At 38.1% G+C, this 27,208-nt stretch overlaps 1 protein-coding gene across 1 annotated transcript; it reads left to right on the top strand.

The window, feature by feature from the left end:
• LOC145785736 (serine/threonine-protein kinase N2-like) lies at positions 1–25,245 on the top strand. Its single transcript, XM_082597439.1, has 21 exons — positions 1–160; positions 1,176–1,335; positions 3,268–3,416; positions 9,240–9,381; positions 13,247–13,401; positions 14,101–14,344; positions 14,586–14,777; positions 16,249–16,358; positions 16,702–16,845; positions 17,467–17,539; positions 18,566–18,767; positions 19,437–19,616; positions 20,133–20,193; positions 20,275–20,420; positions 22,661–22,816; positions 23,031–23,207; positions 23,377–23,516; positions 23,654–23,796; positions 23,865–24,053; positions 24,563–24,622; positions 24,697–25,245. The coding sequence occupies exons 1-21, from the start codon at positions 29–31 to the stop codon at positions 24,841–24,843; spliced, it is 3,102 nt and encodes a 1,033-aa protein (XP_082453565.1). The 5' UTR covers positions 1–28; the 3' UTR covers positions 24,844–25,245.
• Positions 25,246–27,208: the final 1,963 nt, after the last annotated feature.

The raw sequence follows: 27,208 nt of genomic DNA, 5'->3' as shown, positions 1-27,208 counted from the left end.
TTCATTAGGATATTTTAAGTTTGTCAAGATGGCGGATGTGGATAACTTCGATGTTGAAGATCCTCGTATCCAGAATCGCTTAGAGGGAGTTAAGGAAGAAATTCGCCGTGAGATTCGCAAAGAATTCAGGGTGAAAGAGGGGATTGAAAAAATGCTCAAGGTATTTTTGAAGCGTGAGAGAAGTATTAGAATTACTCAAGCAACATATACCTAGGTGGGGTGCGACGGAGGGGTGCGACGCACTCCCTGCTCTTGTCGGTATTTTAATTTTTTTTTAATTTTTATTTTAATTTTTTCATTTTCTTTTTTATTATTCAAAACATATCTGTTTCAAATTCAAAGTAATGTAAAAAATACGTTTTGTCGTTGAATTGTTGTATGTTAGTTTGTTTCACTGTTTTCAGTTCTTTCTTTGGTTGTCATTTGTTGTTATTTGATGTTTTATGCGTGTGATATTCTGATATAACTGCACCCCCGATAATTTCTAAAACTCTACGCCTGTCGCCTATACATATACGGTACCATTTATTTCAGTGATTATTAAATGTTTAATCCTGATCGCTCTTTTGTTGCTGTTGTATATGTGTATTTTTAAATGTCGCAAACCTATCAAACTTTGTATAGTTGAATTGATAGCTGTGGTTTTTTTTTAAAGCAAAGGTTTAAAGTTTCAAGCATAACTTTAGCTTTATTACTTTTAATCTATAAAGAATTCTATCTCCCCCAATAGGAGCCTTTTACAATCATTATGCAGGCTGGGAAAGCCTCAATGCTGCCACAATAGCAGCCCTTTACAATCGTTAATACACCCTAGCTTATCTATTCTATGTAGACTAAGAAAACCTCATAGCTATCCAACTGTACAAGGTTTGTGAAGTTTGCAATATTCAAAGACGTCTGTTTTATATAAGTGATCCTGTTTGTTCATCATTCAAGCAAACAATGCAACTGTGCATAGGACCACTTTATAACTGTATCTTGCTAACATCCTTCAGGCCTGGTTAAGGGATAATGTTTAAACAATTTCATAGAAAGAGGCATATGGGACATTGGGACATGGGTTTTATATGCATATAATATAGTACTTATGCATTAAATCAAAGATCATTGTAAATGTACTTAAGTTTAAAACCTCTTTAATGTGTAATGTTATGCATGGCTTTGTTGATTGATAGGCAACAAGTGACAAGAAGCAACTGGCATCAGTAGAAAACCAACTTCGGGTGTCCAATCGGCAATTAGAGGATTTACATCAAGAGCTTCGTGAACTTGATGCTGCTCAGATCATCAGATCCACAAGTGAATGCAGTGATGATACAACAAAATCATCTGGTGGTAAGAAGCAATTGTTGTATTTTGCAGTTCTGCATGTCTATTTCAAAAGGAGTAAAATATTTTCCCTTATTAACTTTAGGCTATTAGGATGCTTTATTGCCTTTCTCAGTTTCTGCAAGCCACATTAAAACTTTAATCCGCAAACTCATTTTTATAAATGGGTAGCTTGATAGGTTAACAAACATATGCATTGGTAAAGGTAATCAATTCTAAAAAAAAATGAAGTACGGTATATTTACTTTCAACAAACTGCTGCAGGGGTATCACAAAATAATTTTCTCTCCTGTAAAGTGCCAAAAGCCCCAAAAGGTTGGGAACCACTGCTTTAGGCCAACTACTTTTTTTTGTCAGATATATGAAATCGCCCCTCCCCTCAATGTTACTAGCATTATCCACTACTGTGATATCAACGATTATACCTTAGATTAATTACCTAGCACAGTGGTTTTCAACTGGTGAGATAGTACGGTATGCACTATGCACTTGTGCGGATGAGGTGGATGAAAATCGTTCATGATTTTTACTTTTTTTTTGTGCAATATTTCAAATAAGCCATATTGAAAGCAGTGGCCATGTGTCCGATTTCCTTATGTCAATTCAGTTTTTATTCTTTTAATGTGCTTCTTTATAGGGTTGCCAGTCTTGCAGTTTTCTTGCAGTTTTGGTCAGTTGTGGATTTTTGGGATAGTTTTGCTTTTTGGTTACGGTTTCATAATTTAGAAGTATGCTGTTTGTTCAAGCTCATACCAGAAAAGAGCGTTTAGCTCTTTTATAACACATTTACAAGACAAATGGTTTACCCCGTGAAAAAACACTAAACTTTGGGTAAGAGCCTTTAATAAATTTTCAAAAGACCTAGTGATCTATGCGCCTAATGTTCTTGTGCAAAATTCACTGGCTACTTGGCTCCAAAGGGATTTAGTGCACTAGAAATTAGTAACTGGTTTGAAATTTTCAGAAATATTCAGTAGTCATTAATGCACTTGGATAGTTGTATTAAAAATGCTAATTCTCCTATTGTCTATACATTATAATAATTTTCGTTGTTGTTTGCAAAGTAATGTAGACTCCTTTCCAAGCTCTCAGGTTGAGAGCTATTGAATTGCAATCAACTACTGTTTTTTTAAAGGATTGAATGCAATTCACACAGCTAGTAGGGTAACAGGCTTATCTCTCAACACTAAGAGCAGCTCAGCGTTTTTTTAAAGATCTTTGGCATCACTCGATATGAAATCAAACCCTTATCGAGCGATGCAGAGGCGAGCAATTGAGCACTCAAACCACTAGGGCCCATTATGCTGGTTGTTGTTACTTAAATGAAATCTCGTTCACGTTTCTTAAATTGCAAGGCCTACTTAACAGCAGTGGCGAGTGAAGTAAATCAGAGTTGAATTCAGATCAATCCGTTACAACTCAAGCTATTCACTTAAAAATCAACTTAGTTGCACGATTTTATTGAATAAACAATTGCATTCTTAATCCACAAACAGGAAAAACAAATAGCTGCACTAACTATTTTCGGTTTGTGCTGATGAAATTTTGCAGAATAAAAAGTGTGTACCGTTGTTCAAAAAAGTTAAAATGCACTGGCCTAACATATAAAACAATCACACGATATCAGCTAATTTACATCTACCTTACTGAAACAATAATTGTTTCGTTTACATGTATGGGAAGGTAACCACAAAAAACGTCTACACGAATGATCTCTACAAATTCTCTAAATAAACAGAAGCTGTCACTGGATTTTCAAGAAATCGCCGAATCAGTTTTCTTCAGAAAAGGTTGTCTCCGAATTGGGATTTCTCCAAATCGTATTCTCCGAAATGGGTCATTTCGGAGTTCTGCTGTTTGGATTAGCATTACTACGTCTTTTATGTATTTTATCTTAAAAGGTTTAGTTGCTGCTAATGATGTTTATTGTTTTCATAGATTCAGAATCTGCTGTTCAAGAGCTTGATGGCACTCATGCACCCGGAGACATGCGCATTGCTGGCCTAGAAAAGCAACTAAGAATTGAGATGATGGTGAAGCAGGGAGCTGAGAATATGATGAAATCTTACACAGCTGGTCACAGCAAGGTATGCTTTTGCTAACATACTGGTCACTGGATTACCGGTGTATTACAAGAATTGTTTAGGGGATGAATAAATACATGAGGTTTGATTAATTGATCTTATTCGTTTTCACTGACTGATCTTGATAAATGGCAGTCAATTTAGTTCCTGCTTGTTACTTTGCGTAAAAGAATTAAATGTAGTGTGATAATTTATTGGGTACACGACATCCTTTCACGGCTGACCTGCCGCTGGACCACTGACCGTGGAAAACCTACCACCAGGACATCTCACCATCCAGTGAGGGTGTTGCGTTTCGACATGACCTATAGTGCAATAGGCATTTCTGGGTGGGAAATTATGTCAAATCACCCGCCAAAAAAATTTAAGTAAAAATATTAACGTTTAGAGGTCCCTCGCTCTCTCCAAAAAGCCCTATTTCCTCCCCCAAAGCGTTTTAACTCATGATCCGCACGGAGTAAAAAGTTAGTTGTTGGCTCAAAAGACTCAGAATTGCCATGTTTCCATCTGCTCTAAGAGGAAAGTTTTCTCAAAAATAATCTGAAAAAGGTTACACGCAAAAAAATGATTTATAGGTTAACTCGGACTATGCAAACTTTCACTTACCCCATCTCACAGCACTAAAGCAGTAACACATTCGGAAAATTACTCTTGAATAGTTGTACAAAAAACATTTGCATTGCATGCTTGACCAGTGCTGCATGCTGCATCCCTTGCTGTCTATTTACAAAATGTCATTCCAAAATCTAAGACTTAAACATACTATGCTCTTAAATGTAATGAACAAAAAGCAACAAGATGTAACAAACAACAAAAGAGCATAATGAAATAACGAAACACTTCGACGGAAATACGATTGCACAATACTGCTCCATGAAAATTTGACTTAAATCTTAATTAACCAAGCAGCATCACATCAGCACAAATGCACGTAGTTAATGATGTAGCTACCCTAATCGGTAAATATTTAAATCTTCACTGTATTATCATTGATCAATGCACTGTTTCTGTAAGTGTATGTACTATATTATGTTAGAATGCAGGCTAGACTACATGCTAGGCTGGGCTACAAGCTTGGCTGTAGGCCAAGCCTAACTCTTCAAAATCTGTTGTTTCTCAACGGCTTCAAGATATGACGGAAAACATTCAGAATCTGTGGAAACATATTACTACCAAATCATAAAATTTTTACACAACTTTCTAGTTTACACTCACCACCATAGGCGCCGACTTCCGGGGGGCCTGGGGGCGGCGCCCCCCGTAAAATTATGGTTGAGGGGCAACAAAAATTGCTATTACAAATGGTGTTTCAAAGATAAAATACTTCGCTAGAGATAAAGAATGCCGAAAGCGAAAAATAGCAGCTGATCGCATGGCTTTTTCTGGAACGTGAGTTACTACAGTACTGAGATCCGCAGGCACGCACTGCTTATCTTCCCGCGCGTGCGGAGCAACTTCAAAGTCAAAACGCGTGGAAGCGAAAAAGCGAATGCGAGGTTGAATGTTTATTCTCATTTCACGAGTTATCCAAACGTCCGTTAGATTTTTTGTGACTTCAAACATGAAATCGATTTTAGCAAACTATCGAGTTGAAACTACGACACAAAGACAACGAACAATTACGTGAATACAGCTTGGAAATCATACGGTATAGACATTTCAAAGTAGATGGTAGAGTAACTTACGCTGCTGGAATAGTCACGTAACTATTCACTGCAATATTAAGTAAACCAACTAAATTAGACGCTATTTTCAACGAGGTCTTCCCGCTGTGAGATCAATTATGATTCAACAGAACGCATTGTTTTGTTCCCAATGCGTGAGAATTAAATCGAAAACCGATAAAAGAAAAGGTGTTTAATGGTCTTGGTCGAAGGTATTGCCTGCATTAACGACGTCTCATACCGCTATTATCACCTAGCCAATCACCTATCACATCATTGTTTTATGGGGCCGCTAAGGTTTGACATCGACTTCAACGATCATGAAATGTTACGTAATATAAATGATTATATCCTACACGCAAAAATATAAAATTGATCTCTTAAATTTAAAACATCTCTTTTTGCTGTTTTGTCTCGTGAGCTTTGCATATTGCTCAACAAGTGCATAAAGCTTAGAATTGACAAGAAATCATTAAGTTTGAATCTTTGCAAATAAACGTATTCAAACCTTCTACTTCGGCCGACGCCATTTCACACTCTGTAATCTACGTCGGCAATGATTTTGACGCAGCACAAATGCGTTCATTTTGAAAACTGCCGAGCTGGAGACAACAGCTTGTCACGAATGTCCCGTGTATAAAGTTGAACCTGACTTATTGAAGTGAAAACCAATTGCGAACATCTCGACCTATACTCGAGTATAATACGGTATTCGATAAAAGACTATAAAGACTTTCGATAAAAACAGCAGAGAAAACACTTCGCCGTTGTTAACGCTTTGAAAGTAAGTAATTAGCAAAACGAGCGAAACGAGGTTAATAAAACTGATAGCGAGTGTCCACCCTGCTTGAGATCATGATTTTTTGCGTTTTATTTCGATAACTTCACTGTTTTGGTCGTTGTTATTCACTCGCACGAAAAGAAAATTAATCGGCTTGAATTATGAGCTAATAATATCAAAATTTTTACTAGGCGTACTGCATGGATAAAACTAATCGTTTCAAGCAGCGGTTCTAATAAATTCGGTTTGCGACCTAGGTGTCAATATAAACAAGACAGTAAGCTTAATCAAAGACTATTTTAATTGAGTAAAATAGTGTTATGGTTATGACGTCATCAGATCACCTTTCTCGCCCCCCAAGGTTTTTTGAAAAGTCGGCGCCTATGCTCACAACGCCTCAGGAATTTCATGATTTTGTGATAAAATTGGGTCCAAAAAAGATTAAAAATCATTTTTTTGGGTGGTGTAACTTTTTTTTGATTATTTTTGAGAAAACATTCTACTTAGAGCAGATAGAAAGATGGTAATTCTGAGTCTTTTGAGTTAGAAACTAACTTCCTACTCCATGCGGTTCAGGAGTTACACGATTTGAGGAGAAAATAAAGCTTGCAAAATATTTGGGGGGGAGCGGGGGACCTCTAAGCGTTAATTTTTTTGGGCTAGACCTTGCTATTGGAAGTATTTTTGCAAAGCTTTTTGTCACAGCGCAACAGTCTACCATCAGGTACATCTCACCACTAGACGACTTGACGCTGATTCCTAATCCGAGTAACAGTTTCTTATCATAGCCCATGGTTTGCTTGACTCGAACCTTGGACATTTGTTGAACTATTTTAGAAAACAGCAACAGAGTAATTTTAAAACTTTTAACTCCTATACCGGTTGATTGCTGATGTTTTTGATATTTCATATTGATCAAAAAAAAGGCCGCCTCCAAATCTAAACCTCAAAAATGCTTAGAAATAAAAGTTGATGCGCACCATTTACAATCGAGTAAATATGATATAGTCAACCGGTGAATATGGTATGTTCAACCATGGACCACCTGCATACCATCAATCAACTAATCGGGAAAACAAATGAATACAATATTCCACTCTGCCTTGGACTAGTTGATTATAGAAAAGCGTTTGACTCTGTTGAAACATCAGCTGTCATCTCAGCACTGGAAAAGCAAGGTATTGGTCAACCATACATCAAGCTTTTGAAGAATACTTACATGAAAAACACATCCATGATTCGATTACATCAATTCCGAACCATTTCTAATTCAAAAAGGAGTACGCCAAGGTGACACAATATCTCCAAACTTATTTACAGCAGCCCTGGATAAAATTTTTAAACAACTTAATTGGGAAGAAAAAGGAATCAAAATAGACGGTAAATACATCAATCATTTACGTTTTGCTGATGACATAATTCTTATATCTGAGCAGCCAAATCAACTTCACATAAAGCCAAAAGAACTTAACATGTAAAGCAAAAAGGTTGGTCTTCAAACGAACATGAATAAAACAAAAATCATGTTTAATACATTGGCAGAAATAGGTATTAGGTAGTGATATTATACTTGATGGAGTAACATTCGAAATAGTTAATTTATTTATTTACAGCTTCGGTAGAGAGTTTGTCTTGTTGAACCATAGGCATACGAAGCCGAGCAACGTTATCAAGTTTAACATATTAAAGATTATTATATTTACAAAAAACACAAAACTACGCAACAATTAAATATCGAACGTTTTCGACATCACAAGATGTCCTCTTCAGGAATAATATACATACAACTTAACTACATCTGAATAAAATACAATGGTTAACTAAATCTATAAACAGGAAAATACAAAAGCTGCACAGTACTTCTGACTAGCTCAAACTCAACGATAGGCTCCACGAGAATCAAAGGTAACTGCATCAAAATATTTATTTATTTACTTACATATTTATTTACCTTGGACAAAAAATTACAACTAACTCCAGCAAAGAGAATGACATAACAAGAAGAATATCACTTGGTCGGCAAGCCTTCGGCAAAGCAAGTTCAATATTTAAGTCAAAATTGCCCATTTCTCTAAAAAAAAACAAGTCTACGACCAATGCATTCTTCCAATTGTTACATGAGGTGCGAAAACTTGGAACGTTACAAAAAAAGTTAACTTTTAAACTAAGATCAATGCAAAGAGCACATGAACGAATTATGATTGGTTGAACATGGTGAGACAAAAAAAACTGCTGAATGCATTCGAAATCAAACAAAATTTCGGACTATCGTGATAAATACCAAAAAACTAAAATGGTCATGGGCAGGTCATATAGCAAGACATCAGGACAACAGATAGGCTAACAAATTAACAACCTAGACACCCTGGTAAAACAAACGCAAACGTGGAAAGCCAACAATGAGATGGAGAGACGAAATTGACAAAGAATGTGGAACAACAAACTGGTACATAAAAACACACAAACGACTAAATTGGCAGAAAAGGGGGAAGGCCTTCGCTCAGCAGTGGGCTACCACAGGCTGTATATGATGATGAAATATGGTATGTCATCAAACTGGTAAAGAAAAACGGAAAAACGAACTTTAGGCTGCTGGGCACGCAAAAACCTTTTTACTGGCGGATAACGTTCGCATTTTTGTAAACTGTAAATATAACCAGATTAAGTGAAGTGCAGTAATTTTTTGTTTTATTATTGAATGCCTTTGGTTCATCATACGCAAATGACAAAGTGTTGACAATTTGGATGTGACTGTGAGTATGCTTTTTTTTCAACTTTGAAACTACTGTTTTTTTTCAAATAAACATTTGTGTCTGTCTTAGTTGTTGTTATTCGCAGTTTCTTGCTAACCCATAAAAATCTCAATTTGTCTTGCAGTAAGCATGACGTCCAACCTTACAGAAACAGCGTTTTTTCTGTATAAATAATTGTGTATGAGAGTATAGATCACACAGGTACAACCAACGGGTCGCACTGCGGCCCGCCACGTCATCAATTACCGTATAAGAAAAGTATGCACGTATCGCAGTTAAATATAGACCGGTGAATGAAGAGAGCAATAACTTGCAAGAATTTTTGATTACTAATAGCAATGACTCAGTCTTTCATGCGATCCACATTAAAGCGAATGTAAATTGCACGCTCTTTGCGATATAGGCTACTCTAGCCTGTCAGAACACCTTGAGCGATTTTTTTACTAACAAAATTAGCCTGAGCAACTCACCCCAATGTTAATGTACCCGGTGGTGAGATGTCCTGTCGTCCGTGGCAGGATATCCTGTTCCCTAATTTATAGGTCTGTGCTTGAACGAGAGCAGCACATGCGTATGATAGGTACAAGGCCATATAAAAAAAAAATGATTATGGTTGTTTTGGTTTCAGGATCGTAAGTTGATCGGCACCGCAGAGCAAATGCTGAGTGAGAGTAAGACAAAGATTGAAGTCATCAGGATGCAGATACTTCAATTGAAGAACCAGCCTTCAGCATCGCGAAGTGTAGAGTCTGCCACTCTCAGTGAAGAAGGTAATTGTGGCTGATTGGCTGCCATTTAGACTGGAATAGACATAATTTTCTCTTTTTTTAATGTTTTTTTTTTATAAAAAAAATCTCAAAAAATGATTTTGGTTTTAATTGGGACATCGTAGGGATGGGCATTTTCGAATACTTGAGGATTCGATATATTTCTACCAAAGAAAATGAAGCAGACGCTAAATAAAATTAAGGTTTAATTTGGGCACAAAATTATGCCCAACGTAAAATAATTGCTGTGTAGTGCTTACAGCTTTCCAAACCTTTTCCTGTTAAACGATATGTCAATTTGATAGTGGCTAGCTCTGTAATCTAATAATTGTGGAGACTTATGCAATATAGTCTCCCTTCCATTACCCCGGCGACACACAGCATAACACCCACTAACAAAGATTTTCATTTGGTCCCCTTGCTACAATACAGTTATTCAAACTAAGTGAAACAAAGATCCAAACTAAGTAATTTAAGTAAAACTATTCAAACTAAGTAAAAAGATACAAAGATCAGTATCGGTTTTTATACTGATTTAACGTCTGCAAACCTTAACACAATAAAAAGATGAGTTTTGCTAGCCAGTGCGGCACGCAAGAAAAATAAGGATAATTTTGATGTTGAACTGTTTGTGAACTAAACGATCATCGTATCTATGGCTATCGCACTGTTAGATGCAGTGGTAATGATCAAACCACCATAGATCAAAAATACCAAATACTATGCAATACGTTACTTCCTTCGAAATCAACGTATTTTTACTGCTGCAAAATCTTTGCGACGTGAAATTACCGGTTGTGAAACGACGTCGGCAATTGCCAAGTAAAATTTTTAAACACATTTATTTCCCGTGATTCACACTACATTTTCAAATTTAATGATTTCTTGGCGATTCTAAACTTTATGCGCTTGCTTAAGCAATATGCAAAGCTCAATAGTATTCACTGCACAGTCAGCAAAGGGCTGTTTCAAGCAATCAATGTTAAGACGAACAAAATTTTGATCTCAAGAATTAGCCAAAAAATGCAAAATTACATCAACTAAACGCAATAAAATCGCTGAGCGAAGAAATTTCAGGTCAAAAAGCACTGAAATTCCGGCCAAATACTCTTATTCAAAGTTTTGCGTGCAAAGCTCAGAACAGAAAACTGCGATGTCATATCAGCGTGTTTGCTAGTCTCTTGCATTTGTTGGCCCGCCCGCACGATTTCTTTCAGTGATGAATACAGTAACTTAAATGTGACCTTAGTGTATACGTAAATCGAGGCAATCTTCACGCAGGGAGCTATTAATTTGTTCGGTACCTGGTTGATCAATTAACGTTATTTTATGATAATTCAACGTCGCTAAATGTCGAATTAATGTAAAAAAAACGTAAATTTCTTATTAGGCATTGTTGTTACGCAGTATAACCCGCCGGGAAAATTAAATGGATTTGTGCTGACTGGAACGTTGAATCAACCCAAAATTAACTTACTTTTCCCCCATGAGTTATTTAACGTGAATTACCGTATCGCTGCTTTTGGTATTATTACATCACAACAAATCAAACTGTGTGGTCGTGATAGACTACTCTAGTATATTTTTCGCTTCTCGTTTTACATGTTTCGGCACAATCTTTTCGTAATAAATGTTTACAACAATTGCCGAGGCAATTTCAACTTTTGCCGCTTGGCCGCGGCAACGTTTTTGACGAAGTAAAAATATGCTAATTTCGAAGATTGCGTGAGTGTTCACAGCAAGTAAAATAGTCCGAGGTGAGGCCTTGGAGCGATGTTTCTGCTGATTAAACTCCCACTGCGAGTAAATAACACAGGAAGAAATTTTGAACAATTTTTGTCCTAATTAAGTGCTCATTTTGCGACGGCATTTTTATTACCGTAGCAAAATGGCCATTATGACGTTTGCGGCAGCATTTACCACGGCAATTGCCGCGTGCCGCTGCTAATTTCGAGGACTGGAATCCTATTTAGGATTCGAGTCCACTATCCTAAATTGCCCATCTCAGGAACATATTTGATTGATAAATAAGTTTTCTCATGTTACAGACATTTTGTTGTTATTGGTGCTAAAGAGCGCTGTATCTTATTATTGAAAACTAATGGTCCCCTTTTCTAAATCATTTTATTATAGAAAATAATAAGGCGAACTGATGCACTTTTATGTGCGCTGATTTCATCGAGGTCAGTGGTTTTCAACGTAGAGCATGACAAGCTTTTTGTGGGGCGTGGAGGTTTGAGACATAATAAACCAATTTCTTGGCTTGCCTAATCACTGTCATAGCATTTCATTTCAAATTGACTGGAATTACAAAATGCAAATGCACTGCTGCACTCTTAAATATATTAGTAGTTAATTATCAAGTTCATTCAGTTGTTTACTGGCAAAGATTTTATTGAATTTTTCGCACAATACTTTGTCGTTTGATTACGGTTCGTCCACAAACCTATTACGCACCATTCTTGAAAAAGAAAACTGCTGTGTCTTTATCTTACTTTCCAAATGCAGATCAATGCTTTTACTAAATATTAAGAAAACTTTTTTCTGCCTCGTGCTGCTGGCTGCTAGCGCTAACTTGATCTTTGAATGCGAAAAAAACCCTCACTCCCTTACTTTGGCAAAGCAACAACTGATAAATTTTTCGCCAACTTATTTAGTCGACTGTGGTAACATCACATCAAGATCAACTTTGAAACATACAAAGAGGTTTACAGCAGGAGAACTATAAATTAGTTATCAAGAGACTTTGATCAGCTTTAAAAAAACAAAATTTAGTATTTTTTAATATTTTTCATGTGTTTACTTTTACTTATCATAATGCAACCTTATTGGTTATCGCCTGTTCTGAATTTCACAAAAAAGTTGGATTTTGTACTGTAGTCCAAATGAAATTGTGATGCATGCCACTTGCATAGCAAGCAAAACCAAGAGCGAGATAACTGGAAAAGCCACTTTTGCTGAAGTTTGCAATTTCATAGTTTTCATTTCCATATGGCATTATGTAACTGTTTTCTAAGAAAATGTGCAGTGATAAAAATTGCATGGAATTAGGGGGTCTGCTACTATTCGGTGAGTCCGATTCGGTGAGTTTGATTCGGTGAGTTCCTAATTTCTAACCCTTAACCTTAACTCCTAACCCCTAACCCTAAAACGGCAATGATAATTAGGCTACGGTACCCGATAATTTAAAAAAAAAAATTGAAAATATCCCCCGTTAAGGAATCGGACTCACCGAATCGGACTTACCGAATCGGACTCACCGAATCGGACTCACCGAAACGGGCCATTCCGGGAATTAGGTATGGTCCATTGATACATTTCAAAAAAATATAGAAGTTTTGTAATTGTTAAAAAAGGCCAAATAAGGACTCAAGCAAAAAACAAGAACACTTATTAGAAATAAGGCCAATATTTTTTCTAAGACATTGCCCTTCAAAATAAAGACAAATCTTAAAAATAAGAACGGTATGGCAACCCTGACTATTGAGTATAACAATGAATTTCAACCAACATTGGGCGTTTATGTTACATAATTCATATCACATAGTAAGCATTGCAGTGCCTTAGCGAAAACAGGTGCTTTTAAAACATGTAGTGGTTCTGATGGGGCATTGGTCTGATGGTTATTTAGTATTTAAACATCACATAATCGCAATATACCGCATATGACCAAGCTTTGTAAATACAAGAAACGTTAGGATCGTGACCATTTGTTTTAAAACTAGTGATTTTTTTCATGAAAACGAAGATTGCAGTTTCTATTAAACATTTATGAACACATTGTTTGAAAACATATATACAGGTGAGCTTTGAAATGTTTCAACAGATAAAGTAGTTTTAATTGGAAAGGGTTCAATATTCTGTTCAGATCCAGCAGTGAGTGGCAATGACCCTTTGTCTCTTCGGATTGCGGTGATTCGGCATCACATAAAGATCGAAGCAGCGATTGTAGAAGGTTCGAAAAATGTTGTTAAAATGTTGGGAAGCACCGGAAAGCAAGCTGATAAAAAATCCCTTCAAGAGGTTTGTTAAGGTTTTTTTCTGTAGCCTATTATTTCATCTCAAACGCGCGAAGTAGATTTCCATTTTTTTGATTTGCATCTTATCTTCATTGAACTGCTTCATCGGTGCTCGGTCTCGCAGCCAACATAAAATGTAGCATTTTAAATGGCTGACCACTGTTGAATCATATTAAAATACAAGTTCCCAGCTGTTTTTTGTTTAATCGCGGTCACAGTTGAGTTGCTGCATGTTGTCGTTGCATCGCTGTGGTGTCGACTAACAGAACATTTACGTTACTTTATGTTGAATGTGTGTGTGCTACATACACAAAAGATACAAAAGGTGTATTCTTAGTTACACTCCGATCATCATCATCTTAGTTACACTATAGCCGAGGTTAATATCAAATTTTAAAAAAAGAAATAATTTCATCCTACCTTGCATTTCTTATCAAACATTTAGGAAATAAATGTTCAATATTGGAAAATTCTTTAGCGTATGAAACGAACGAGAAAAATGAACACGTTTGTCCAAAATTGCAGAAGTGCGCGGCGCCTCTGTTACTAACACTCTGTACTACGACAACAGAGCTACCAAAAGGCGATTTTTATCTTGCTTCGATATCTGCAGTTGTTGTATCAACGTAAACAAATAGGATTTGACGAGTTGAGATTGTTGTCAAGATTTATTGTTAGCATTGACGTTTGTTTGCTTTGGCAGGTGCAAGAAAAGTTACAAGAATCTTCTCACAAGCTCGACTTGCTGAAGCTTTCTCTCTCTCTCCGTTCTGATGATTTACCGAAAAGTTCGAACGATCGAGCTGAGCTGGAACATGAACTGAGCATGCTCTCTCCGAAGCATTACCGGGCAGCTGGAGCCGGCGATGGAAGTGCACCAACCAAGAACCAACCTTCCGCATTTCACAACCAATATTCTACTATACCGAAGCCTGCGGAGCTGACAGGTGATAGACTACGAGTTAGTTTCTTACGTTCACCGATGAACACGACAAAAGTTATAGGAAATTTTTTAAAAGCATCAAAATTAAAATTTAATACTCAAATTGAGTAATTTTTGATCGCATTGCAAAAGCTTGATGGGAGTATGTTCAGCCACTCAATCACATCAGAAGGACGGATAAACGATTTATAGCTGTACCTGTTTGCTGAAGCTCAGTTTTGATTGTCATGGCCACTTTCTTGCAGGCAAATTGGAAGTCCGTTTAATCGGTTGTCAGGAGTTGCTTGAGAGTGTCCCGGGTCGCTCGCGCAATGTGTCTGTGCAGCTACCTGCGGGAAGTCCTGAAAACCGCGCGGTCTGGATGCGAGGAAGTGGCAAGAGCTTCCACGGGCGCTCGAGCAGCAATAAGTACAATGTGAAGCCAGATGATCTTTCAAGTGAGTTTGACACTACCAAGCTACCCACGCAATTTTTATTGAAACCGCCACCGCCATTTGTGGTCTGTTTATCTGGCATAGCGATTGACCCACTAGAACACGGCCAAATATGTTGCTATTTGAGAAAATTTCTAAGAGTCTGAATTGTTACAATCATAGCTATGACAAACCTGTCGTCTTCCCATTTCCAGAAGTAAGTAAAATAAGCAGTATTTGCACCTAGACATATGTTTGGCTCGTTTAACTGGAGATTAGGTATGTACGTTGAGCACACTTTACACAATAACAATTTAATATGTAAGACTTTTAAACTTACTTACTTCTGGAAGTAACTTTTAAGCATCCTTGAGATATAGCATCGTTTGGTGCAATTGCATGTTCCATTTAAAATATCAAGGATTTTTTGTGAATTGTAGGCTATGTTGTAAGCTGTTCATTTGATGTGCCAATTTAAATTTTAGTTTGTTTTGTTTTTTGCCAAGTTTAATTTTGCAAGTAAAATATGTGTTTTGGCGAAAGATCCTGCTATACAAAAAACCCAACGACTGTATGAAGAGACTACCTCCAGGATGCAGTTGGAAAGTCTTACAAATTAAATTGTTATTGTGTAAACTGTGTTCAACGTACATACCTAATATCCCGTTAATAAGCCAAACATATGTCTAGGTGCAAATACTTCTTATTTTATTTACTTCTGGAAACGGGAAGATGACAGGTTTGTCACAGCTAGGATTGTAACAATTCAGACTCTTAGAAATTTCCTCAAATAGCAACATATTTGGCCGTGTTCTAGTGGGTCATGGATTGACGAATGAATTGAGTATCTATTGCTGTTCTGCTGCAATGGATTGAGCAATTATTGGTGTTTTACGTTTAAAAGGATCATAAGCCGAGCCAATGTGTTCGATGTGTTTCTTCTGAGGTACTTTCTTAGCTTTACATTGAAAAATGTCATTTCCTTAGTTTCTCTTTGTTGTGAGGTATTAGTCTTCATTTTTCAGCCAAGATTTTAGTACAAGCTATGCTTTGTAAAACAGGTTGTCAAAATATCATAATTTAAAAGATGTAAACGATAGCTCACCTGAGGTTTGCTAACGTGTAAAAAAAGTAACACTTAGCCGTTCAAAGCTTTTGGTAAACAGAACATGTGACATCACAAATCAATTTTCCTATGTGACGTCACAAAGGTTTATTGTTATGTGGCGTCGCAAGCAATAGTGTTTGCTTCTGTTGGTTTTTGATTCTGTGGTGTCAAGTTATTCTAATTTTTGATACGTTATCGGTGTTGAAATAAATTGTAGTTTCATTCAAAGAATTGTCAAATCATTCAAAGTGTCAAGACGACTTGTTTTCTAAATTCAAGATAAAGTTTTGGCTTAAAATTGAAGAGTTATACTTCACAACAACAATCTATCGGATTTCATCCGAATGTGTTTAATGTAAAGGTTACGTAATCTGTTCCATTCAATAGACGAAGTGAGCGCTGTCTTGAAACTGGACAACGTAGAGATTGGGCAAACCCAGTGGAAGGCTTGGGGACCGCAGTGTTGGAATCAGCATCTTACCACTGACGTTGAAAGGGTAAGAAAGACCTGTGCCACTGCGTGCTTTTTAAACTTGTTGATTGCAGGAATTCCTGCGTCTAAAGTACATGAGGAATGTAAAATTATTGTAAAAAGTTACTTTGCATAATTGCAACAACATTTTAGGTGCAAAAAACTTGAGGTTAAGCTTTAGACATGGTGTTGATTGCAAGCAAAGTAACAACTAGTATTTGCCACGTTGCAACTAGAGACAAAGCATTTCGTTTATCTTTGTTAGAGGACCACTGTGCTGATTTTTATTTGTTTGCTGCACTTGGTGAGAGCTAGAATTCCATAACGCAGATGTTTTGATGGCTAACATGTTAGTCACTTTCTCACAGTCACGTGAATTGGAGATCACCATCTACTGGAAGGATTGGAGGGCAATGGCTGCAGTCAAGTTTCTTCGACTTGAAGACTTTCTCGATAACAAGCGTCATGCGATGGCTCTCCAACTTGAACCGAAAGGAATTCTCTTCACCGAAGTAATGCTACTGGTTGTATTGACAGGCTACTACTTTTTTAAGAATAAAATAATTGGTTGTCATGTGCACACGACACCGCCGTCTCTTTGATCATTCATGGTTTTTATTGCTAACCAGATATGCTCTTAACAAAGAATAACATATTTAAACTGCTTGAACCAATGGGCCACAAAACACAACAGTCGAAACTAATGATTCCATACGAATGGCAAATAGCAAAGGTTTGGAAGATCATGATCGCCAATGTCTGTATTAAATCATGCACATCATCATTTTATAACCGGAAGCCCTTGACGCAAGCAAGCATGTGATTAGAATAGTTGACACTACTCCGGCTAAAGACGGCTTCGAGCGCTAAATCCGTCCAGATAAGCGAAAACAGGCTCGACACGAGTATGGACGGTTCTGTTGCTGAAAAACTGTTATGTGAATACCGGTAAACAAGGAGAGGTTATTGACTTGCGCATATGCTGAAACGTGCCACCCCTCCAGAGGCCTTGAGTGCCAATTCTTTTGAAAAACCCTCACGTTCTCCTTTGAAATTCCTCATAATAGAGCATTGTAAAATGTACACTGTCTTGTGATCGTTCCCAATTGAATAGAATAATGACTGCTCTGCAGATAACTTTCAGCAACCCAAAGATCGAGCGACGACCGAAGCTGCAACGGCAAAAGAAAATCTTCAGAAATAAAGGTAATGATACACAGTTGTGCATAACTTAACTGTTCTGGTATGTGTAAATGATGTGCAATTGTGCATCCGGGTGACCAAAAAGTTAAATTTCGGTTTACAAAGTTGTTCGTGATAAGGTATAAAAACAATTATTACCTACAAGCTGTTTGCCTTAACAAGTGCGCCCTATTTGGGTTAAAAGTGAAATTATTTTACACGATTGCTAATGCACTGCAGTCCTTGATAGCCACAGTTGTCGATGCTTTTGCTTTTCAATTGGTACTTGCAGGGCTGCTTCGCGGAAGCACTAGCTTCCGTCTCCAATTTACGAAGTTCAGTGTTGAATTACGATAAAAATAAAACAGTTTAGCAGAATGCATCAAAAGTTTCTACTTCTGAGTAAGATATTTCTGCTACTATATAATTGTTCAATCTTTGAAATACGTTACCAACGCACTTGTGCTTAAATATGTTGATGATATGGCGGTAACATTGCGCAGCGGATAAGGCGTTCAATTTGCAATAATGGAAACCTGACTCAAACTGGTTGTTGGTAAACACCGTTCGCCTCTATTCAGGTTGTAATAAATTGGGTCGACGTAGTTACTCACGGCGAAGAAAAAGCAGGCGAGCTAAAAGGAACTTACCACCTTACTCTCGTTCGTGCCGAAGGCCTAGTGTGTTAGAAACCTTATCTTCTCGTTTCTCGAAGCTTAGTAACTGGGACCACCGGACCACTCTTAGTCCCTTACCTTTATGTGGGTTGAGCATGACATAACCCTTACGTTATGTCATGTCAATGTCAACATGTCACTGCAAGCGGAAACTTCACTCTGTTAATCTCGGTGACCGGGCTTGAGTCAGTGGTTCAAAACCTTTAGTCCACAAGGATGCGAAACTACGAGGATTAAACTTCCAAAGAGGCTTTCTCAGTCGGAGGATGAAGATTCTCACAACCAAAAGTTGTCGCCCATATATTTTTGCTTTCCTCCCAAAAAAAAGTATTCGAAATGCGTACAATGTCACATATCTTGACTGTGTTGGCAGGGAAAAGCTTCCTTCGAGCGAAGCAAATGAACATCAACATCGCAACATGGGGGAGGCTGATGAAACGAGCTATTCCTCCTGGATGCAACAATTCTAGCACGTTTAGCCCGGAGTCAGGCACACGTGGATCTCCTCCCACCAGCAAGCGACGACCGGCCTCACAGGATTTCGATCATGTCTCACAAGAGAACCAAACAAAAAGGTGAAGCTTCTATTTTGCCTAACACGTGACTTGGGGGTTGCCGTGCAAAAATTTTCAGTGGGCTATCGCACTAGTGCTCCATATCTAAAATACGGTGTCCGACAAATTGTTCGTAAGCAGTTGTTTGTAAAGCAATTGTTCGTAAGCAATTGTTCGTAAAACAATTGTTCGTAAAATTAATTCTTTGTAAAACAATTCTTCCTAAAGCATTTTTTCGTGCATGCAGTTAAAATTTGATGTATACGAAGAAATGCTTTACGAAGGATTGTTTTACGGATTTCTTTTTACGAAAAACAGTTTACGAACAATTGTTTTACGAACAATTGCTTACGAACAATTTGCCTATAACCCTAAAATACACGTCTCTTTTGGCCTTAGTTTTGACATAGCTTGGATGTATAGTTTGTATGTGATATACTGAAACTTGGACGTAGCTTTTCTAATTTGCAAGTGATATTAAAGTATAGAGGTAATAGGTATGTGACCGAGCTTTATGCTGTGTATATACACTATACAATATACATTGTTGTTGGAATAAATGAATTTTATACACCTGTTTGTTAATTGTCTCTTAAAATGATTCCGATATCAAATATCTATACGGTAAGTAGGTATAACCTGCCCATTGTGCTTCACCATGATCTTTAACATTGTGGCATCTTAATACAGAAACGTTTCCAGGCCACTCAGTGAAATCTCTGGCCAGAAGCTTGACTTTACACCGACCAGCCAGGAGGGCAAGGACAGGCGGGGAAGCCGCAGCGAAACCGGAAACAAACTGAACCGGGAACCAACCTGGGTGCTTCCAGGCTCAAACAAAAACAAGCCCACAGATGATGTTCAAACCACGTGAGATTCTGATTTAGCAAGAATCCTGATTAAATTTTGGGTTGTCGCTTTGTGCTGTTACAACTGATGTTTCCAGCCAGCCCACTTTTTATTAATGTAATCTCTGTAAACGAAGGGCTGATTTGCGAACTTGATTATCTTTCAGACACTCACACAAGCATCTGTGAAGTCCAGTACATACGTTGATTTTCAATTGAACCGCTTACTGTCTTAAATTGATCCCACCATCTAGAGAAATTCGTTGTTTTCACATGTTTTCGTGTAAAAAGGACGGATTTTGCTGGATGCTTGCCAGCAGTGTTTATAACGTTTGCAACGCAACCCTGCTATATTGGTCCATTTAAGATTTGTCAAAGTTTTTATATAACACTTGTAGCGCTTACTGGTACATTTTTATCTTTACCACTTTGCAACCTTTTGGTCCCTCAAGATTGTTAAACTGTTGGCTGTAGGTTAAATAGAGAGTAGAGTTATGTTCCTAAACAACTCGTTGTTGAAGTCGACGCTGTGTTTCAGCACCCCAATAGCTAGTGGAAGAAGTTCGTACAAGCAAGCAGTCAATTCACAGGAAATGAAGGTAGGTTTAGAAATTAGATGAATTTCAAGCTTCATATGAATGTTTAGTAGTTATGACACTCATCATTTGTTGACGTATTAGGAAATGAACGAAAGCTTCGAGCAGACACGGGTGGCTACACAGCCAGTTCCTGCACCACGTCAAAAGAGCTCCTTTGCACAGTGGAATGTACCTTCATCACCGCCTAAGCCTTCACGTCGAACCACAACACCACAGCAGAGTGAAAGGTGCTCAGCACAAGTGGTAGCATTTTCTGAAATTGGATACATATTTTTTTGCTGCAAGTATTGTCTTGTGCGGGTGGTTGCTGTTTCATGGTTTCAAATCAAAGGAGTATTTTTAATTTATTTATAGGAGAATCTTTGCTTTTCTTGGAACATGACAATGGTTGGACACATTCTTATTTTACGGTTGTTTTCTCGTGGGTTGGCTAGTGTTGCTAAAACCGCTTACTCCCCACCAATCACACATTTTTTACATGCCCCTTCTCTAACCCAACGCCACACACATCTCTCTCTTCAGCACTGCTTTCAACTTAACATCGAGATCTTCCTCTGTCATCAATCACTTCAAAAAGCTGCGAGTTTCTTAGCATCCTTTTGCAACGCATGCAACCACACTCTCTACATAGTCATAACGGTTTCAACATCACTTATCTCCCTCCTTTTCACGATTTACTTTTTTGTGACATACCGCTCACTCTCCTTAGCGACAGCATCCTTTCATGCTTTTTTGAGTTTCAACATTTGTTGCACAGTCAGACCTTAAAGGGCGGGGAAACCCAAATTAACTTTTTGCGAGTTTTTTGTTTCAGCGTGATGTCATTGTGTACAACATGCGTTTTAGCAAAAAAAAATCCAAATTTTGTTGCCCTCGTCTCGCTAAGGCCGCTTTTGTTTGATACCCGTTTGCGAAGTCTCGCGCGCATCAAGCTGTGACGCTGTTCGCTGTGACGTCACAAGGTACATATAGTTGTGGCCAAAAGTTTAAGACCAGACTTGATTTATGACCATTTTTGCATTACTTCAAAATCATGCATCAGATATTGTTTCAGTTGCATCATCTTATATCTGATTTTGGCAGCATTTGAAAAGAACAAAAAGATTCTAACATCTAATAGACTCCCAGTCAAACTGAAAGCAAAATTTTCAACACCTACGTTTTACCAGTCGTGCTGTACGGTCTAGAATGCGTAAATTGGACATCATCAACAATGAAAAAACTCACTACCTTCCAAAATCACATCATGAGAAGCATGACCAACAGAAGGTTACTTGATCACACAAAAATAGAAGATCTTCTAACTATGACAAAACTACATCCAATTGCAGCAATAATAAAATCAAAAGTTTTAAAACTGTTCGGCCACACTAAAAGATCACAATTCGGAATCAGCAAAGTTTGCACAGAAGGCAAAGTAGAAGGAAAAAGAAAACGTGGCAGACAACCAAAACGATGGCAAGATAACATTCAATTATGGACCGGACTCCACTTGACGACACTGGGCGAGTTGGCTCAAAATCGCCACTCTTGGAAGCAAATAAGCCATGTTGATGCGCAATCTGCCGCAGGCGGAGATAACGACTGATGATGATTCAGAAGTAATGCAAAAATCGTCATAAATCAAGTCTGGTCTTAAACTTTTGGCCACAACTATATGTACCTTGTGACGTCACAGCGAACAGCATCACAGCTTGATGCGCAACGAGACCTTGCAAACGGGTATCAAACAAAAGCGGCCTTAGCGAGACGAGGGCAACAAAATTTGGATTTTTTTTTTGCTAAAACGCATGTTGTACACAATGACATCACGCTGAAACAAAAAACTCGCAAAGTTAATTTGGGTTTCCCCGCCCTTTAACTCTCATGGCTGCAAATTATCTACTTCTTATAGATGTCGCATGTTATCTTTGTTTTATTTTCAGCGACATTCTCTCAGTTTTCTAAACTCTCCCGTTCACAAAATTAACATCATTGACTGCATTGTGTAACATTTTTCCAACATTTTTAAGTAATTCTTTTTCAAAAGAAAAGCAACAAGTCAAATCATTAAGAATTTCGTTTTGAATTCTTTGTAAAATCAACTTTCATCGCATAGCCTGACCATTCCTAATTTTATATACAGCATTTTATGATTTCGATAGCACTTCAGTCAGAGTCTTTAGTATGGTGCGCATTTTAATTCGTTAAGAAGACTGCAAATTTGAGATACAATGAAGAGAAGTGCAATGCAATTGATTGCTTTGTATGACAAGGTTGAAATAAATTTAAATGCTATTTAGTTGATATTGATTTTAGAGGAACATTTTGGTATAGGTTACAAGTATACGGAATTGTGAAGTCATCAATTGCAATGTGTCATATATAGCGCATGATCAATACTGTTTGACGTCTTTATACTGTGCTTATATCATTAGTATACGCATATGACATTGAGGTTAACTGGTAAGCTACTTTGCTTCTCCAGGTCCACGATAACGATGGATAACTTCAGACCAATTGCTGTACTAGGACGAGGTCATTTTGGCAAGGTACTGTTGGCGCAACACAAGCGCTCTAACACAATGTACGCGATCAAGGCTTTGAAGAAAGGAGACATCGTCGCTCGCGATGAAACCGACAGGTAGTTCAGTTTATTTGTTTTGTTGGCGAAAAAAAATTATGAAAAACACAATAAACAGAAATGTCTCGCATAACAAGGATGGCAGCGAAAGACCAAAAGGTCACCAAATTCAAAGACCAAAATCAGCCACCTCTCAAATATGTAAACAAGGCAATGCTTGTATGAAACGGTCGATAGTATGGGCAAGGATTAATTTATGACGTTTCTGTTTCAGCTTGATGGTGGAGCGGAGAATATTCGAGTGTGCAACCAAAGTCAATCATCCGTTCCTGGTCAACCTTTATGCTTGCTTTCAGACAAACGAACATGTTTGTTTTGTCACTGAGTATGCGAGCGGTGGAGATCTCATGCTTCACATCCACACTGATGTGTTCAGCGAGCCACGCACTGTGTAAGTGGTAACTACAGGGATCTATCGGTAACTACAGGGATCTATCGGTAATTACAGCGATCTATCGTTAAATACAGGGATCTATCGGTAACTACAGGGATCTATTGGTAACTAAAATGATCTATTGGTAACTATGTAAACATTGCTCACTATTGTCTTTCTTGTGAAGGTTTTACGCCGGCTGTGTCGTGCTTGGATTGCAATACTTGCATGACAACAAGATAGTCTACCGGGATTTGAAGCTGGACAATCTGCTGTTGGACAATGAAGGATATTTGAAGATTGCCGATTTTGGACTCTGCAAGGAAGGCAAGTAACCTAATCAAAGTCATGTTTCTCGCTGTCTCTCAAAAGCTCAGAACGATTCTGCAAGTTTTAGAAAGTTAAAATTGCTATTTCTCAAGGTTGTTTGGATTATCACTTCAACATATATGTTTGCATTCCAGGCATGGGGTACGGAGATAGGACGGGGACGTTTTGTGGAACACCAGAATTTCTCGCTCCTGAAGTGCTCACAGACACTTCGTACACGCGAGCTGTTGACTGGTGGGGTCTTGGTGTCCTCATATTCGAGATGCTCGTGGGAGAAGTAAGTCTCTTTTTTTTCACATACTGTCACATTTTGATGGTGATCCTAATACATCAATGATCTTGCAGTCTCCGTTCCCCGGTGATGATGAGGAGGAGGTTTTCGATTCTATTGTCAATGATGAGGTTCGATATCCCCGCTTCCTCTCCACTGACGCCATCTCCATCATGAGGAGGCTGCTACGACGGAACCCGGAACGTCGACTTGGCGCCAGTGAACGTGATGCGGAAGACGTCAAACGTCAGCCCTTTTTCAAGGTCGGTGGCAAACTTGACTGAAGGGGACTTCACAAAAACCAACCAAATTTTAGTAGTTTTTCAAAAGCTTTTCGGTTTACCTATGCCATATTTGGGGTTTGGGGATAGGCTAATAAGAAAACTAATTGTTTATTTTTTCGAAAGGCATCTAGTGCAACATCTCATGCTTGTGTGTATGTGCGATTTGCACCGCCTTGACTAGTAATCATGGCGAGTTTGCAACAGAAGAACGTATCTTGTCATTGAAATTTTGTTTTCGTGACATTTTGCTTTACAGCAATTGTATTGTCAGACTACTGCGTATTAACGCGCCTTCAAATGGACCAGCAACGCTATTAGCATGTGGGAAAGGATTGCTTTTTTTTTAGTTAGGTTTGCAAACGCAGAACCGGTGTCGCTGGTCAAAACTGAACTTTTGTAGCATCATCCGCTTTGTTTCGAATCTTAATTGTCACTTTGCCAAATTTTGTTCGGGAGGCAGCGCACTTCATGCTATTTTGTTTCAACAGAGGCTGAATTGGGAAAATCTTCTGGCGAAGAAGATTCAACCTCTCTTTGTGCCCACAATCGTAAGTTTGATGTTTGCATTGTGGCTTGTATCATGCTTGACTGGCAAAACCTTATCCATGGTTATTGTTTACAGCGCTCGGCGACGGATGTCAGCAATTTTGACAAAGAGTTTACGAATGAGAAACCAGTGCTGACGCCACCACACGACAACACCAAACCATTGACCCGTGACGAGCAGCGACAATTTGCGGGATTTGACTTTTACGCCGACCTCCACTGAGTGTTGTCACCGACCAATTTTCGTCACGCCCCGAGTCACCGATACAAATTTTCATGATTTTATTGAACTGACTTTAGTTCGCTACTCGATCGCGTTTTCATTATAACCAGTCTATTGTGAAAGGCCTTCGCGTGGTTACGACGATAAGGCTGTTAAGCCGACATACATCCTGTTCACATTTTACCCTTGTTTGCGCGAACGGTTTGAAGTTGAACCCGCCGATTGATTTTGTGTCGCTGGATACTGGCAGCGATCACTGCCTTAGCCTTTATATTACTCTCGTTCTTTTATGTTCAGTTTATTACCCTGAGAAGTATTAATCATAAACTACGGGACAAGTTGTCGAGGACTTGATTTTATTCATTTTTCTTGCTTAGTCGCTAATAAACGCATAGAAATCTACTCGTGTTGAAATTGCTTTTTATGAGTGGTTTGGTCCTGTCGCATGATGTTGCAGATTAGTGTTGCCGGCGTAATTTAGCTTAGTGATGTGTGAAAAAGTCCATAACTCCATAATCAACACGACACGTCGCAAAAGGGGATGAGAGCTTCATCAACATGGGAACATCATCATCATCTACCAACTCATCCATTCCATCACCCACCAGGACAAGAAACAATAACTTAAACTGGATATCAAACCTCAATCGTCTTAGGCTACTGTGTGATGTGCAGTCTAACCATAGAAAGAGCTCAACACCTGCTCTCCTGGGCCACACTGAAACGGGCTTTTGCCTGAGGATGGGTTTCTTTTATGTCCGGTTTTCTTTCTCCATCCTATTATTATTATTATGACTGCTCATCCACATCAATATTGGAATTGGCAAATTCAATCCACAACACTTTTCAATAGGCTGTCATTCATTACAACATGTGTGCTTCTCTCTGTTTTTGTTTTATTTTTTACTATTTGTTTTTTTGGGTTTTGTGGCCGTGCTAACTACTGATATATAGCCTACTACATAATTTTTCATTCAGGCACGTTTTAAACCTTTCAAGGTTTTGCCACCTTTTCCCGTTCGTTAACGTGCTGGTAGGTTTATATCGATTTTTGTAGTTAGTATCTTTTTCGTTCCGGACGCGTTAATGACAAAAAATAAAATGATTGATTGATTGAAGTGGGCAAAACGAGCATGTTAACTTATAAAAAAATAATTTGAGTAGGTGCGTTAATTTGTCACATTTCTGTCAGCCTCAGCAAAATTCTCGTGGCACTCATGCTCGTAATCAAGAAGCACAGTGCTCGTTTTGGGTCAATAAAGCTCTTTTTTGGACTGTTCGTGCAGATAATTTTTTTAGAGACAACGATAGGGTAAGAGGGGGTGATTTGGTCAAATTCGTTTCACCTGTTGCTTTACCATTATAATAAACATTTGCAAAGGTGGGCAGTAGCCTAACTAGTTACTTTTTGAGTAACTAACGGTAACTTCGTTACTATTTTCCAAAAGTAACGAAACGCGGTTCCTAGTTCCTATTTTACCACTTTTTCAACAGTTACAAGTTACTTTTGCATTGAAATTTCAGTTTCTAATTGCCGTTTATTTCTCTGCGCGTGTTTGTACAGTATATTGCTTTGTGCGTGTTTGCTGCGTTTTGCGCAATAATGCATTTTTCTAGCAGCTGTGTCGGCGCTGCGCATGCGCAGTTCTACATTTGTTTTGTGGTCTTGTGGAGCAAGGTTGCCATATTGGCAAATTTATCGCCAAATTCCAGAAATCTGGCGATTTTTTAAGACGTTTGGCTTCACATTTATGATTTGGCTCTTTTTTGGCGATTTTTGATAACTGATTTAGCTAAATTAATTGTTTTTGGCGATTAATCAATATGTAGCCTATCAAAGACAGGCAAGACACAACAATACAACAGGGTTGAGCATTACAACAATATATTTTACATATTTACAAATAGTTTAACAGTCAAACGTTTTCGGTTTAACTTAAGCCCTCATCAGGAATCTGCAAATATTTATAAAATACAATAAATTTCAACTTACTTGAAGGTAACTGACTAAATGACTATAAGCATCACGCAACAATAAAATTAAAAGCAATTTCTTGATGCTTATAGTTAGTTACCTTCAAGAAGTTGAAATTTATTGCATTTAGTGTAACGCTTGCAATGCCTCTAAAAAGATTGTCTGACATCAAAACCAGCAACAGCATTGATGTTTGCTTGCCGTTGATGGACGTTCTTGTGGAAGCAATACAAACCAGATTTGGTCATTGGTTTGAGGACAGTGACTTTCAGCTTGCGACTGCTTTCCACCCACAATTTAGACTTGTCTGTGTTTAATGCCTGACAATTAATCCACACTGCTGAATTAAAGACCAAAATAAAACAGAACATGCTTCAAGCAATTGAAGAA

Source organism: Aplidium turbinatum, chromosome 2 (assembly GCF_918807975.1).
Source record: "Aplidium turbinatum chromosome 2, kaAplTurb1.1, whole genome shotgun sequence".
Classification (NCBI taxonomy): Eukaryota; Metazoa; Chordata; class Ascidiacea; order Aplousobranchia; family Polyclinidae; genus Aplidium; species Aplidium turbinatum.
The sequence above is the reverse complement of the archived record's forward strand: the minus strand, read 5'-3'. Positions and strand labels throughout refer to the sequence as shown.

Bases quoted from the DNA above. Each gene is read 5' to 3' on its own strand.
- LOC145785736 (XM_082597439.1), top strand. From the start codon at position 29: ATGGCGGATGTGGATAACTTCGATGTTGAAGATCCTCGTATCCAGAAT. The intron at 14,778-16,248 runs GTGAGTTTGACA...TCCATTCAATAG, and splicing joins GAAGCCAGATGATCTTTCAA to ACGAAGTGAGCGCTGTCTTG. The intron at 17,540-18,565 runs GTAATGATACAC...CTGTGTTGGCAG, and splicing joins GAAAATCTTCAGAAATAAAG to GGAAAAGCTTCCTTCGAGCG.